Below are 16,894 nucleotides of genomic sequence, written 5' to 3'. Positions count from 1 at the left end.
CTGCAAGGATATTTATGAGAAATCTTTGTTAATTTTTGTAACGAGTAGCTTCAAAGAGGTAAAACCACAGAGTGAGATGTAAACACAGTGAGTTGAGTGAGAAACATGCATCTGTGTTTTGCTACTGCTCCTTTGAATTTGCCATGTGGTGCCAACAAAAGCATGCAGGCCAGAGGTAAACACTGCAGTGCACTTTGGTTGTTATGCTAGGTTTCACTCTGCTAATACTGGTACTTAATAAATGTTTCAAGAGACTCAGCCCAACATGCTGATGTACATTAGTAATCCCAGCACTTGGGAGGTGGGGGCAGGAGGCTCAAGAGTTCACAGTCATTTCAGCATACAACAAATGAAAGATGAGATCCTTTCTCAAGATAAAAAAGGAAATCCATTTTCCTGGTCTTTAAATATTTTCTTGATTTTTTTTTTAAAATTGTATATACTAATAAAAACTATACTAAAAGATACCGAATATCCCAAGAATATACTAAAAGATACCTAGATTTAAGTCATGGACAGATTTCAGCACCTTCCATGTCTGTGGAGCACACATGCAGTGATGGGTATTCACCCTTGGTGCACACATGCAGTAACGGGTATTCACCCTTGACTTGTTTTGCTTTATCTTCTGGGTTAAGCTTCCCGATGGCCAACATCAAGAGAAGACAGCAATGGACTTGGCAGCCGAGCAGCTTCGCCTTTGGCCTACTCTGAGCAAGTCAACTCAGCAGGAGCTGGTGCAACATGAAGAAAGCACTGTCTTCAGTCAAGCCATTCACTTTGCAAACCTAATGGTTAACCTGCTAGTCCCACTAGACACAAGTAAAAACAAGCTCCTTCGAGCATCAGCTCCAGGAGACTGGGAAAGTGGGAGCAACAGCATTGTCACCAACAGGTACTAAGATGGAGCACGCAGCTCCTTCTCTTCTCCGAGTAATCATACCTCAACAGAAACAGCACATATTACTGTATATATTTCAGAATTGACCATTTTTCCCATCTATAGCTTGCTCATCCTTTATGTTACAAACAAACTTTCCTTCACTCTGAATAATCTGACACACACATATACTTTCTTCTGTTTTATGACCTCATCTGGCAGTCTGTTACTACTGATATGGCCCATTAGTTACATTCTGCTAACGCCAAGTGCTCTGAAAAATGACTGGTGAGCAACTTATGGTCAAAGTGATTGTTTCTTGGCCCTCTTGCTTCTCAGTTTATCTACAGAATTTGTCTAATTATGGTGTATAAATTATTTTTCACTGCTATGACCAAAATACCTGAGAGAAATAAGAGAAGTGCTTATTTCTGAGGTTTTTGGACATTTCAGTCCATTATTGCCTGGCCTTGAGCTTGGACAGATTATCATGGTAGCGAGAGTTTGTGGCAGTGTAAACAGAGACCAGGGAACTAAAGCGCAGTCTCCATTTACATGGCAGAGAAACTTCTCCACCTCATTTCACACAGCAGAGAGAGGGATTGTAGGAAAGGACCAAAGCAAGAACTGTCACAAAGATACGTTCCCACTCGCGATGACTTACTTCTCCCCACCTCCTGCTCTTTACCACCTTCCCAGTAGAACCATCATATTACCAATAAATACTCCAGAACCATCCAGATCTAACTACTTCTCAGAAGCCCACCAGCTCACAAGCAAGGCCCCAGTACACGAGCCTATAGGGTTCATTTCGTATTCAGACAATAAAAACTGTCCTCAACTTTGCCTTCTTCTCTATTCTCCAGTGGTTTCCCATGTCTCAAGACTAAAACCTTTGCTATGACCTGTAGGAACTGAACACTGTCTATGACTCTCTTCTTACTTCTGTCATTCTTTTTGTCGACCAGCCTGACCTTTCCACTAACGCTAATCCTCAGACACTCTGAGGATAGTGCTGCCTGCTTGTTATTCCCTCAGGCTAGAATACCCTTTTTTAAGTAGTCCCTAGAATCTAGCTTGCTTTAGATTTTGGATTAAGTGTTGCCCATCACATGCGTTTTGTTCTCTCTTAAGTGTCCAGATTGTCTGTCATTGTTTTTTACTCTGGTTGGTTGGTTTTTTTCATGGTGTTTTCCATAACTTGATTTCTTCCTTTTTTCATTTCTCTTTTATTTTTGTTTTTGGTTTATGGAGTTTGGGGTTTTTTGAGACCAGATCTCACGAGGCTGGCCTCAAGCTTGTAATCATCCTATCAGCGTCCCGTGCTGTTCTATCATATCACAGCCTGACATATTTTCATGTCTGCATAGTATCTATGTCCTTTCTTTTTTGTGTTCATTGTTCAGTTCTCTACGTCTTTACAGATAGTAGGTGCTGGGTAAAAATATTTAACTGAATAGGTGCTTGAATGAAGAATAAATGAATGAACGAATGAATGAATGAATGAACCAGCCCTGAGCAGAAGTTTTAGCTCTTTATCATAGGTGCTCCAAAAACACCTGCTAGTTGTAGTTCTCATAAACTTTTGTCAGACTCCTTCAGACAGCTCCTTTTCCCCTTTTTATTCAGTCCTGCTTCATTTCATTTCGTCCTGGAAGAAGAATGTGGCTTCACAGTGGCTCTAAGGGTTGTGATTTACTGCAAGGGAGGAGTGCAGGGGAGCTGGGAGAAAAATTCTGGCAAGAGAAAGAGGGTCATAACAATCGCGTTCTTCCATGCGGAAGAACATGTAGATTTCTCAAAAGGGTTCATTTACTCTGCCTACCACGGCACACATTCCAGTCACTAGCATCAGCCACACTCCTCTCGCCTCTCGGTGATGGTCAACTTGGAAGGACAAGTTTGGTTTTTTTTTTAGAAGGTTCTGGTAGCAGAGAATAAATGACTCAGTATTCCTTTGCTTTATTTTCTGTGGTTTCTAAGTTCCTTTTGGGAGAGTAATAGAAGGTATTGCTTACAAAAATAAATCTTAGCCCAATAGATGATGCTTAAACATAGGCACACAGAAAGCAACATCCACTGAGTGGACGCCCTCTGTGCAGGGTCTATGATGTTGTCATTTTTTTTCTTAATTTGAGACCTGGCCATGATTTCTTTCCTTAACTCTCTCAGTATTGCAGGAAGTGTAGCCGAGAGCTATGATACAGAGAGTGGGTTTGAAGACTCAGAAAATAATGATGTTGCCAACTCCGTTGTAAGGTTCATTGCCCGATTTATTGACAAGGTTTGCACAGAGAGTGGAGTGACTCAGGACCACATCAGGAGTCTCCACTGCATGATACCAGGTAATGGATCACCTCACATAGGCTAAGGAATCAGAGTGCTCCAGGGACCTAAGTCCCGGGACAGTGCCTGGGTGCCTGCTTTTTCTCTGATTTGTTTTTTATTTCTTCTGCTGTTGTTTTGTTTTCTAAGACAAGGTCTTGTATAACCCAAGCTAACCTCACATCTCACTGTAGCCAGGCTGGCCTTGATTTCCTGATCCCCAGCTTGTACTTTCCAAGTGCTGGGATTATAGGTGTGTGCCACCCTGACAGGTTCTAAAGTTTTATTGCATTGTAGCAAATGCATAGCATAAGTTGCATTAATTATATTCACAGTGTTCTATAAATCACCATTATTTCCTAAACTTTTCAGTCACTCAAAATAGATTCAGTAACTAATATTAGGTAATAAATTTTGTTTCTTCAGTTCCTGCCTCTGGAAATAGCTAACCAGCTTTCTGTTTTCATGAACTTTTCTATTCTAATGATTTTACATATGTAGAGTCATTTAATGTTTCAATTTTGTGTCCAGTTTTTTCACTTAGCATATAATGTTTACAGGGTTCATCCATGTATTACTTCACTCATTTTTTATGGTTGAATACTATTCCATTCTATGGATATATCTTACTTGCGCAGCCATTCATTTGTCAATGGAGACTTGTGTTTTTCTACTTTTAGAGATTTGTGAATGATGATTCTATGAATATTTGCTTACAGGTATCTGAGTATTTATTTTCAATTTTTTAGTTGTATATATCTAGGAATAGAATTTTATGGATTACGTGGTTATTATATTTTAACTTTTGGAGAAACTGTCAAACTTTATTAGTTTTTCATTCTAAAATACCTGGAATTTGCTTTTGTTCTCTCTGGTTTATTTTCTTTCCTTTTGAATCCTCTGACTCATCCTAGGAATTGTAGCTATGCACATTGAGACCCTAGAGGCAGTACATCGAGAGAGCAGAAGACTTCCACCTATCCAGAAGGTAATGACTCCACACTGTGCTTTCATGGTGCAGCAGCCCTTTCAGAGCACAGCAGCAGTGGGCTTCTTCTCAGCTGCTTACAGTTTGAATGGTGCAGTGAAGGTTCTGGGGAGTTTGCCATATAGAACTTTGTAAACTGCTGAAATACGAATGCTGTCTTTTTATGATTCAACAAAAGAACAACAGTAACCTCTTGTTAATTCTACTTTTATATGGAGATCATAAATTATTAATAATTCTAATTCCCAAGACCAATCCCAGGGTTTATATCCTTCCTCCTACCCAAAAAAGAAAAGATTTAAATGTTTACCATAAAAGTGCTGGGTTCTTGAATCTGGCTGTCCACAACAAACATCAGGGAAGTAGATTAAGGATTTGGCGTCCTTGGTCTCCTGATTAGAAAACCCTGGGACCTAGAAATCTGTATTTGAGGAAGCCACTCAGACGGTTATTTTGCTACTGCTTCATGCCTATTGCAGACTAGAATCTGGACAGAACTATTAAAAATACACCCAAAGGAGCGATCTGAAGCCACACGGGTAGGAGCAGCAAGCAGTTCTGCCTGAGGCTTAAGATACAATAGTCAATACACTTTGATTTCTGCTTTTAGTTCTAGGATTCCTAGAGCCTGAAAAAAAATAATGCTGATTTAGGTCATTTTTGTTTTGAGGGGTGTTTTATTGTTGTTTTGTTTGTTTAATTTTGGATTTTGAGTTTTTTCTTTCTTTCTTTCTTTCTTTCTTCCTTCCTTCCTTTCTTTTCTTTTTGTGAGGCAGGGTCCCAGTATATAGCTATGACTATCCTGAAACTCACTGTGTGGGTTAATCTGGCCTCATACTCACAGAGATCTACCTCCCTTGACCTCCCAAGTGCTTGGTTTAAAGGTGTGCACCACTATGCCCTGCTTGACTTAGATAGTTTTAATTTCTGATTAAAGCACAGATGTTCAAGGAGAATGATTTCTTTCCTTGCCCACATCTCCCAAGAGGAATTTTATCATATTGTTCCTCTTATACTGGACACTGAACTAAATTTCTCATGTGTAAAGTTCATTACTTGACCAAAAAGTATAACTCTCGAACTGGAGAGATGGCTCAGTGGTTAAGAGCACTGACTGCTCTTCCAGAGGACCCAAATTCAATTCCCAACAGCCACATGACAGCTAACAACTGACTGTAACTCCAGTTCCAAGGGATCTGACACCTTCACACCAATGCACATAAATAAAGTTAAATGAAAAAAATATTTTTAAAAAAAGTATAACCCTCTTTTTAAAATATAAATCCATGACTAGCCATGGCAGTGCATTCCTTTAGTCCTAGCACTGGGGAAACGGGCAGGTGGATCTGTGTGAGCTCAGTACCAAGCTGGTCTGCATAATGAATAGCAGGCCAGTCAGGACAAACAACAGAAGCTAACTATGGAACCAGGAATGGCAGTACTCACTGTAGTCTCAGCACTTAGGAAGTGGTTGCAATAGAATGAGGAATTCACAGCCAATCTTGAGTATCTAATGGTCTGTATTCTTTACTCTCAGAAGAAACCCTGTCCAAAAAATAAAATAAAGTAAAATCTCAACCCTCAGGAGGTAGAGGCGGAGGCAGGCAGATCTGAGTTTGAGGCCAGCCTGGTCTACAGAGTTCCAGGACAGCCAAGACTGTTAACACAGAGAAACACTGTCTCCAAACACCAAACAAATAAAAAACAAATCCATTTAAGTATTTGTTTCTTCTATTTACAATATAATACTGTTTTGTATAAAATGTGAGCTTAAAAGAAATGCACAAGCCAGGTGGTGGTGGCATGGGCCTTTAATCCCAGCACTCGGGAGGCAGAGGCAGGCGGATCTCTGAGTTCGAGGCCAGCCTGGTCTACAAGAGCTAGTTCCAGGACAGGCTCTAGAAACTACAGGGAAACCCTGTCTCGAAAAACCAAAAAAAAAAAAAGCACCATGTAGTATTTTCCCTTCCCACCCTTGTTTCTGCCGTAGTCACCATAGCACCACCTTTATCAGTTATTCGGAGTCTTAATGTTTTTTCTTTTACATTTCATTTTATAAAAGGTTGTACAATGGTTGTTTGAATGGACATTGCAAATTTTCAAGTTATTTCCCTATGTTTTTAGTATTCAAAAGCAATGCTGCAAGGAATCTTTTTATACTTGGACTTAGAAGCTTCACATCTGTTTCATCCCAGTCAGGGTTGGGTTGGCTCAGGGTTTCCAGATCATACGTGAAAAAGTAGCCTGGAGCTAAATGATGGAAACCCCACAAGAGTTGCTTTTAAATCATTCCCTATTCTTAGCCCAAGATTCTTCGGCCAGCTCTCCTGCCGGGAGAAGAAATTATATGTGAAGGTCTCCGCGTCCTGCTAGACCCTGATGGTCGGGAAGAAGCCACAGGAGGTCTCCTCGGAGGTCCGCAGCTCCTGCCTGCAGAAGGCGCCTTGTTCCTCACCACATACAGAATTATCTTCAGAGGGACTCCACACGATCAGCTAGGTATGACCCAGCACATGCCATCAGAGCGGGGGTTCCTGTATGGCACTTGAGATTTTATTCAGTCCATGACAATGATTTACATATCATTTCAAACCCAGAAAAGAAAAAAGGTAGACTTTTGAAATCTCATTTTGTTCTCTTTTCTTTGCAATTTTAATGTTAATTGTGTGTTTTAGGAAAATGTTTTTGTCAGAGAAAACCTTTTTTTAAATTTCTTTTTAAATTTCTAATTTAAAATTTCCCCTTTATTAACACATACTTGGGGGTTTTCCATGTATTATATAGGTATAGGTTGTTTAATACTTATTAGAACTTAAATGTATATCCCAGCTTTGCTTAGCCTCTGGATATGAACTTAATAAGTGGATAGTCGGGGTTTTTCAGGATGGAGGTTGACAAATCCAGAGAATGAGGAGTTCTGAGGAGAGGGAACAAATAGAAGCAAAATCCAATAATCCTAGTCCATGTCTTCCCTGCTCTGGCTCGCTGGCTGAGGCCTTTATTGCTGTTTCTGTCATGTCATCTAGCACATTGCCTAAAATGCCTTCTGATGTGCCCCAACAGTACACAGGGACTTTGAGTGACTGTCCAGGCAGCGAGTTGTCTCTGTCATTTCTAGAGTTTGAAAGTTGCATACTTCTTGTTTACTTAGGTAATATTATATCCTTCTGGAGTCTTTGGTGGAGTTGAAGAATAAATAGATAGTTATAGCTTTCCTTAGTTATGATAAAAGATAAAATAGATCTAAATATTGTAACTGTAATACTTGCTTGATAACTGTTTTGTTATATGTAATTTTGCTGTTAAAGTTGAAGCCTTTCTTTTTTGTTTAAACAGAAAAAGGGGAAATGATGGAGGAGAGTTATCTGTCTATGTTACTTTCATTGGTTAATTAATAAAGAAAACTGCCTTGGCCCTTTAAGAGACAGAAAATTAGGTAGGCAGAGTAGACAGAACAGAATTGTGGGAAAAAGGAAGCAGAGCTGGGGAGATGCTTCAGGCAGTCGCCATATGCAGTTGCCATGCTTCTCCTCTCTGAGATGGACGCAGGTTAAGATCTCTCCTGGTAAGCCACACCTCGTGGTGCTATATAAATTACTAAATATGGGTTAAAGCAAGATATGAGAATCAACCAATAAGAAGCTACAGATAACGGGCCAGGGGCCAGGCAGTATTTAAATGAATACAGTTTCTGTGTAATTATTTTGGCTAAAGCTAGCCGGGTTGCAGGACACAGCCCGCTGCTCCTTCTACAGCCTTCCCTCTTCCTCTGCAAATTCAAACCCTGTCCTCTCTCCAAAGTTTGTCTTTCCTCCCACATCTTGCAGAAATTCTCTGTCCATCTAGCATAGAGATTGTCTCCTTCTCTGGAGTGCTCAGATCCTTGGATTACTTGTTCACTTGAACTGAGGAGTTGTTATCATGTCACAGTTGTGTTCATGTGACATTCCCCGGATGGAGACCTGGAAACTGTCCAAGGAAGGCCATGATAATTCTTTTCTAGACATATCTTCATACCCACAGGTGGTTTGTATTTTCACATTCTTGCTTTATAAAATGTTTAAATTCCTAAAACTCTTGAACACATATCTAATCTCATCTTCCAAAGGCTTTCTGGAAGAAACATTGAGCAGTACTGAATGAAAAAAAGAAATAAGAAGGAAAGAACATGAGAGCTTCTAGGTATGGTAGAGGAAAAGTTTATTGTAAACATATGGGAGAGCATAGTCAGACAGGAACATGTAGTAGAATTCAAGGTGGGCATGACCAGACTGAGCTGGGCCATATGGGGAGAGGGAAGAAAGGGGTACCAGGTACAGAAGCCAGGAGGCCAAAGTATAAAAGGGTGGGTTAAGAGCAGCCCAGCCTCCAGCACTGGTGAGTTCAGGGGAGGAAGCAGGGTATGCAAGCCAGAAGGTCCCTGAAATAGGAGTAAGGGGTGTTGGAAGCACCTGACAGGTCTACTTTCATGTGTTTTTTTCTTTTTTATTAAATTATATAATTTTATAAATTTTCACCTCCTCCCCTCTTCCCATTTCCCTTCCTCTTCCCCATCTCCCCTCCCCCTCCCTCTCCAGTCCAAGGAGCAGTCAGGGTTCCCTGCCCTGTGGGAAGTCCAAGTTCCTCCCCCATCCATCCAGGTCTAGGAAGGTGGGGATCCAAACAGACTAGGTTCCCACAAAGCCAGTACATGCAGTAGGATCAAAACCCAGTGCCATTGTCCTTGGCTTCTCAGTCAGCCCTCCTTGTCAGCCATGTTCAGAGAGTCCAGTTTGATCACATGTTATATCAGTCCCAGTCCAGTTGGCCTTGGTGAGCTCCCATTAAATCAGTCCCATTGTCTCGGTGAATGGATGCACCCCTCACAGTCCTGACTTCCTTGCTCATGTTCTCCCTCCTTCTGCTCCTCATTTGGACCTTGGGAGCTCAGTCCAGTGCTCCATTGTGGGTCTCTGTCTCTATCTCCATCCAACGTCAGATGAAGGTTCTATGGTGATATGCAAGATAATCATCAGTGTGGCTATAGTAAAGGGCCAGTTCAGGCCCCCTCTTCTCAGCTGCTCAAGGAGCAAGCTGAGGACATCTCCTTGGACATCTGGGAACCCCTCTAGAGTCCAATCTCTTGCCTACCTTCAAATGGCTCCCTTAATTAAGATATATACTTCCCTGATTCCATATCCACTCTTCCTCCATCCCAACTGTCCCATTCCCCCAAGCTCTCCCCATCTTCCCCTTCTCACTTCTCTCTCCCCATCTCCCTTTACCCCTGTCCTGTCCCTACCCCCAAGCTCTCAATTTTTGCCTGGCAATCTTGTCTACTTCCAATATCCAGGAGGATAACTACATGTTTTTCTTTGGGTTCCCCTTCCTATTTAGCTTCTCTAGGATCATGAAATATAGGCTCAATTCTATGACTAGAATCCACTAATGAGTGAGTACATACCATATTCATCTTTTTGGGTCTGGGTTACCTCACTCAGGATGGTGTTTTCTATTTCCATCCATTTGCATGCAAAATTCAAGATGTCATTGTTTTTTACCGCTGAGTAGTAATGTAATTTATACCTGGTACTGGCATAAAAACAGAGAAGTCGACCAATGGAATCGAATAAAAGACCCAGATATTAACCCACAAACCTATGAACACCTGATTTTTGACAAAGGAGCTAAAAGTATACAATGGAAGAAAGAAAGCATCTTCAACAAATGGTGCTGGCAGAACTGGATGTCAACCTGTAGAAGAATGAAAATAGATCCATATCTATCACCATGCACAAAACTCAAGTCCAGATGGATTAAAGATCTCAATATCAATCTGAACACACTGAACCTGATAGAAGAGAAAGTGGGAAAGAGTCTACAACATATAGGCACAGGAGACCATTTCCTACGTATAACCCCAGAAGCACAGACAATAAGGGCAACATTGAATAAATAGGACCTCCTAAAACTGAGAAGCTTCTGTAAAGCAAAGGATACTGTCAATAAGACAAAAGGGCAACCTATTGATTGGGAGAAGATCTTCACCAACCCCGCAACAGACAAAGGTCTGGTCTCCAAAATATATAAAGAGCTCAAGAAACTAGACTTTAAAATGCTAATTAAACCAGTTAAAAAATGGGGTACTGATCTGAACAGAGAATTCTCAACTGAAGAAGTTCAAATGGCCAAAAGACACTTAAGGTTCTGCTCAACCTCCTTAGCGATCAGGGAAATGCAAATCAAAACAACATTGAGATACCATCTTACACCTGTCAGAATGGTTAAAATCAAAAACACCAATGATAGCCTTTGCTGGAGAGGATGTGGAGTAAGGGGAACACTCATCCATTGCTGGTGGGAATGCAAACTTTTGCAACCACTCTGGAAACCAGTGTGGTGTTTTCTCAGGAAATTTGGGATCAACCTACCCCAGGATCCAGCAATACCACTCCTGGGAATATACCCAAGAGATGCCCTATCATACTACAAAAGCATTTGTTCAACTATGTTCATAGCAGCATTATTTGTAATAGCCAGATCCTGGAAACATCCTAGATGCCCCTCAATGGAAGAATGGATAAAGAAAGTGTGGAATATATAGGCATTAGAGTACTTCTTTCTTATGTTAAATAGGTACCTTAGCCATTTGTTCTGGGTTTGAAACTTAACAGATATCTTTTAATACATGTGGAAACAGATTTTTATAACTTAGGCCTATAGTACTAGCCCTTGTGAGGATGATGCAAGAGGATCATGAGTTTGTGACCAACCTGTAGTAACAAACTATCTCTCCTACTCAACCTCCCCAAAAATATGTTCTTTTTTTTTAACATTACATTAACTATCTTGGCTTTCCTTTCAATATTGGAGGTTACATCTTTATTACAGCATAAAGCCCATTCCTGTATGACTGCCTTAAGCTAGGCAATTTTATATGCACCCAATAGATAGAAACAATGATGGGCAGATGTCCCAGTTCCTGTATTCTATAAAAAAAATTATATGTCTTAGGAGTGAATTGCAGTACAATAAAACAAATAAATGATTTTGGGTGTGATGGCACACTTGTTTAATCCCTGCACTTGGAGACAGAGGCAGGCAGATCTCTGTGAGTTCAAAACCAGCCTGGTCTACATAGGACGTCCCAGGACAGTCAGGGCTATACAAACCTTGTCTTTTTTTTCTTTTGTTGTTGTTGCTTTGGTTTGTTTGTTTGTTTGTTTGTTTGTTTGTTTGAAATAGGATTTTTGTGTGTAGCCCTGGCTGTCCTGGAGCTTGCTCTGTAGACCAGGATGGCACAAAACTCAGAGTTCTGCCTGCCTCTGCCTCCTGGGTGTTGGCATTAAAGGCCTATGCCATCACACCCAGCATGAGAGACCTTGTCTTTAAAAAATTGAGTGAGATTCTAGAATCTTGGCATTTTCTGTCACTGCATCCCTGGCATTGTTCTCTGCTGATATATGTCTTTAGAAGAGACTAGATCTTAGCTATTGGTGAGTCTGAGTTTTGTCTTCTACAGTTGGTGAACAAACAGTTGTGCGGAGTTTTCCCATTGCCTCCATCACCAAGGAGAAGAAGATAACCATGCAGAACCAACTACAGCAGAATATGCAAGAAGGGCTGCAGATTACATCAGCATCTTTCCAGGTACACCATAAGTGTTTCAGATTTTAGAATACTTGCAAAGACTCACTTGATGTCTCAGTTCAAAACTTCAAAACCCAAATCACACGGTGTTTTTAGAATATTTTCAACTTTATATTTCCACATGCACAATACTCAACATGTATCAAGAAAGAAAGCCCTTCTAATAAAAGATCTTCTACAGATCTGGTAATGTATCTATTTTCTATGGTCATGGGGTCAGAAATCAGAGGCTGGGCATAAGAAAGTGAGTGTCTGGGAGGGTTGGCTTTGGCTTTGAATATGACACTACACTTCAGTGTTGCACAAATTCTAATGGTTTTAATAATAAAAACCCAGAGATAGATAGTGGGGTAAATGCTGAAAAGATAAGAGAGACAAAGGAACAAGCCACAGCCAATTCTTACCTTGGTAACTCCTCAACTGAAAAAAGGGCATGCTCCTGTCTCCTCCCACCTTAAATTTCTCTCTCTGCCCATATCACTTCCTGTCTGTCTGTACAGACCTCCAGACCTCTATGGTTAACTAGGGGCTATCTCTACCCTCTGGTCTTTAGGCAAGCTTGATTTATTAGAGCACAAACAAAATATCACACTTCAGGATTCCCTTAGCCAACAAATTATCAGTCAGATACACAATGGCTCTTATTCTCTGACAACTTATTTCTCAACTCCTGATGATAAAACTTTAGGTAACAATAATTCTGTTTCAGAAGGAAATACTCTGTAGCTTTCTGTGGGGAAAGTAAAACTCTGAGAAGTTTAGTTGGAGCTCAGACACTATTGTCAGGAATGACTGAGTGACCCCCTAATGAAATGATGGCTTTTCCGGAAGCCTCTGACTTACCAAACCTGTAGAAACTGGTGCACACTGTGGGTGGGAGAAGGGACCTTTTCTTGATTGTTTCTTTTTTTATTAATTTATTATATTATTACTTAAAAAATACCAATCCAAGTTCCCACTCCCTCCTCTCCTCTTATTCCACTCCCTCTCCCTCCAGAGACCCTCCCACTCCACCCCTTCCAAACCTAAGAGAGGGCCATGCACCCCACCCTGTGGAAAGTCCAAGGCCCTCCCCACTACATCCTACTCTTGCAAGGTATACATCCAAAGGGAATAGGATCCCAAGAAGCCAGTACATGCAGTAGAGACAAATCCCAATGTCACTATCAGAGGCCCCTCAGTCTGCCCCAACTGTCAACCCCCTTCAAAGGTGGTTGGTTGTTCCCATGCTCATAAATATCACCATAGAACCTTGGACCAACAACAGATGGGAACAGAGGCAATGACCCACATCAGACCACTGGACTGAGCTCCCAAGATCCAGTTGAAAAGTGGAAAGAGTGAGAGTATGAGCAAGGAATTCAAGACCATGAGGGGTTCATCCACTGAGACAGTTTGCCTGAGCTAACGGTAGCTCACCAATTCCAACTGGACTGGGAGTGAACGAGCATTGATTGTTTCTTTTTAAAGTTCATGTCTATAAGAGTTTGATTTTCCTATTCTTTGCTTCTTGTTGCTGACTTCTCAGACTCCCAAGAATCTCAGTGCCTGCCTCTCTCTTTCTAGTGGAGGGGCCTCACCTCAGAGGTCCTGTGCTCTTTCAGTGAAGCTGCTGGTTAGAACTTGACCCTTCTCACAACATCTGGCAGCCTAACTACTAGAGATCTTCCTACTGTTGTAGCTACCAATAAGTTCTGCACATAAATGTTGCCTATCTGCACTATTTGCAGTTCTTGTGACACTGACTTTCTATTCCTAGATTTGTTTGTATCTACGAATTAGGAGGAACCCTATTAGGCTACATTCTTTCTCTAGACCAAGCAGTTGAGAAATTCAGAAAGAGCACATTTTCTAATTCACCTAGGAAAATTTCCTATCTCATTATAGAAAAGATAGTTTTCAAGAAAACCAACTTCAAGAGCATAATTTTTCTCATCAACTGATAGCCTGTATTGCAAATAAACTGTTCTAAATATCCGTTTTTTACTTTTGAGTTCTATTTTATTGTCTGTATATGCACATGTATGTGATAATGTATATGTAGAAGTCAAAGGACAACTTTGTGGAGTCACTTCTCTCTACCCACCTTTACATGGGTTCTAGGGATCAAACTCAGGTTGCAAACACCTTCACCTGCTGAGCCATCTGACTGGTCACACTGTTTTCTTTTAAAACTTTAAAAGTTCATATTATCCGAAGTTCCTACAACTTCCAAAATTCTATAACTTCTAAAGTTATAATTCTGTTACTAATATTTTTCTATTTAATATTGTTATTTTCTGTTCATTTTTATTTGTTTCTTGTTGTTTTCAGTGATGTGAGTAAAAGTTGTCAAGAAATCCTTAATGATTCAGAGCTGTCTGTCTCTTTTATCTCTAGTTGATTAAGGTAGCATTTGATGAAGAAGTCAGTCCAGAAGTGGTAGAAATCTTTAAGAAACAGCTAATGAAGTTCCGTTATCCTCAGTCCATTTTTAGTACCTTTGCTTTTGCTGCTGGACAGACTACTCCACAAATCATTTTACCCAAGCAGAAAGAAAAGAACACATCCTTCCGGTAAGAGGGAAGATGGTCTCTTGCTTTCAGCCCTTCCATAGCCAACAGAGAGGAAGTAACTTATAGTTCATTAATGGCTTTTCTCATAGTATATGTGTGTGTGTGTGTGTGTGTGTGTGTGTGTGTGTGTGTGTGTGTTCTTCATCCCACAGGTGTGTGGAGGTCAAAGGACACCCGTGGAACTCAGTTCTCTCCTTGTCCCATCATGGTGATGTGGGTCCCAGGGACTGAACTGAGGTCATCCAGATCATCAGTAACAAACATCTTATACCAGCACTAAGCAATTGTGCCAGCCCTTTTTACTCCTAATTTGTATCTTATTTTCCCATTAATTAAAACTTATTTTCAAAAGGATTCTCAAATATCTGAGTTATTTTCTCTGCTTAAGACAGAAAAATTATTCTTTTTCTGTGGTTGAACAGGTTTACAGCTAGAGAAAAGACATCATGCATTCGTACATATCTAAAACATTTAAGAAATAAGTGTTGCCAGCCATTAGTGTCATATGACCTCAGAGACAGTTTGAAATGAAGGAAAAGGGAGACTTTCAGTGCATGATTGAAGACTTGCTAATATGGCTTATGGGAACCATGGTGGAGGCAGTGGTATGGAAAATGGAATAGGCTTAGGAATGTCCAAAAGCTAAACCAAGGAGTTTAAGATCTGAATGATCAGCTGAGCATGGTGGTATTCTTTTTAATCACAGTACTCATGAAGCAGAGTGGATCTCTGTGAGTTCAAGACAAGCCTAGTTTACATAGCAAGTTCCAGGACAGCCAGAGCTACATAGGAGAGCTTGGGGAGAAGGGATATTTGAGTGATCAGTAATTTGTGTCACACTTTAAGTTCTTGTACTTTTTGCCTGAAACAGTGTCCTGATGGTAGTAACATTTATAAGAAAGTAGTTCTCCACAATATGGAAAGTGATATAAAGAAGCTTAACAAAAGTATGCATCATAGTATGTCTGGAGAAGAAATGAGTAATATAGGTGTCAAAAATATTAGTGGTGCCTTTTATATTAAATTGATTCTTTCTTTGTTTTTATGACTTCCAGAACTTTCTCAAAAACAATTGTAAAAGGTGCCAAAAAAGCAGGAAAAATGACAATTGGGAGACAGTATTTATTGAAAAAGAGGGCAGGAACGATTGTGGAAGAGAGAGTAAATCGTCCTGGGTGGAATGAAGAAGATGACATTTCTGGTATGTAAGAACTCATTTTCCATAATTCAGTATTTTTTTCTTTCTTTCTTTTTTCTTGAAACGGGGTCTCACTCTGTAGTTATGACTGGCTTGGAACTTGCAGCCTATACCAGGCTGGCCTTGAATTCACAGAGATCCACTTTCCTCTGCCTCCTGAGTGCTGGGGTTAGGTGTGTGCTCCCATGCCTGGTTATTCTTACATGAATAACAAGAGACTAAGTTGTAGCAAACTGTAATGTACAAAAACTGAAAAATTCGTGAGTGCTTAGCAGTTTCTCAGAACTGGCAAGATAAATTTTTACTAATATTCTATTGTTTAGATAAGATTTTGGTTGACTTTTTTTTCTTAATGAAGACAAGGTCTCATGTCCAAACTAGCCTTAAACTCACCATGTAACCAAAGATGAATTTCTCATCCTCTTGGGTGCTGGGATTACAGGTGTATGTGCCATCATGCCTGTTTTATGGTGCTACATGTATATGATGCAACTACCCTAGCAACTGAGCTACATCCCCAGCCTGACATTTGCTAACTTATATTGCTCCTTTACTAAGTCACATACCAGCCATCTTTATCTGGGTCTTATTAAAGGGAGAAAGAAGGAAATCCTAATTATAAAATAAGAATCTGGGTGGTGGTGGCACACACCTGTAATCCCACACTCGAGAGGCAGAGGCAGGCCGATTTCTATGAGTTTGAGGCCAGTCAGGACTATACAAACCCTGTCTCAAAAAACAAAAATAAAATAAAATAAAATAAAATTCGAAGTTGAAGATTAGGGAAACTTAAGATGAAGAAATTCTAAGGTGATTTTTAAAAATTACCTAAAAAATAATTTTAAAAATACATACAGTTAGCCGGGCAGTGGTGGCGCACGCCTTTAATCCCAGCACTTGGGAGGCAGAGGCAGGCGGATCTCTGTGAGTTCGAGGCCAGCCTGGTCTACAAGAGCTAGTTCCAGGACAGGCTCTAAAAAAAAAAAGCTGCAGAGAAACCCTGTCTTGAAAAACCAAAAAAAAAAAAAAAAAGAAAGAAAAATACATACAGTTAACCAAGATACTTCTCAGCTGAGAAAAATTGAAAAAAGCAAGATATCTTGTTGACTGATTTTGTTTCCAGTTTTTGATCATTTATTGAGTATGCTATGGATATAATACATAAAATACGATGTAATGGAAGGATAATGTCCCTTTTTTCTATCTCAAGAACTTAGAGTCCATCAGTAGTAATTATACAACCAGCACCCATAACAACCTTTTAAAAGAAACCTCATTTTTAGTGAGAGCATTGCCCAAAAAAATGTTCATCTGGCTTG

The 16,894-nt window shown here is 40.2% G+C and overlaps 1 protein-coding gene across 1 annotated transcript in view; it reads left to right on the top strand.

Moving 5' to 3' along the window:
* The window catches only part of Sbf2 (SET binding factor 2), a 396,726-nt gene that overhangs the window by 312,183 nt on the left and 67,649 nt on the right, over positions 1–16,894 (top strand). The window contains exons 19-25 of the mRNA XM_038328033.1: positions 639–895; positions 3,053–3,225; positions 4,120–4,193; positions 6,497–6,692; positions 11,695–11,822; positions 14,202–14,377; positions 15,433–15,578. Of these exons, the coding sequence (XP_038183961.1) occupies positions 639–895; positions 3,053–3,225; positions 4,120–4,193; positions 6,497–6,692; positions 11,695–11,822; positions 14,202–14,377; positions 15,433–15,578 (1,150 nt within the window). The remainder of the gene's footprint in view (positions 1–638; positions 896–3,052; positions 3,226–4,119; positions 4,194–6,496; positions 6,693–11,694; positions 11,823–14,201; positions 14,378–15,432; positions 15,579–16,894) is intronic.

This window comes from Arvicola amphibius, chromosome 1 (genome assembly GCF_903992535.2).
Source record: "Arvicola amphibius chromosome 1, mArvAmp1.2, whole genome shotgun sequence".
NCBI classification, from domain to species: domain Eukaryota; kingdom Metazoa; phylum Chordata; class Mammalia; order Rodentia; family Cricetidae; genus Arvicola; species Arvicola amphibius.
The sequence above is the reverse complement of the archived record's forward strand: the minus strand, read 5'-3'. Positions and strand labels throughout refer to the sequence as shown.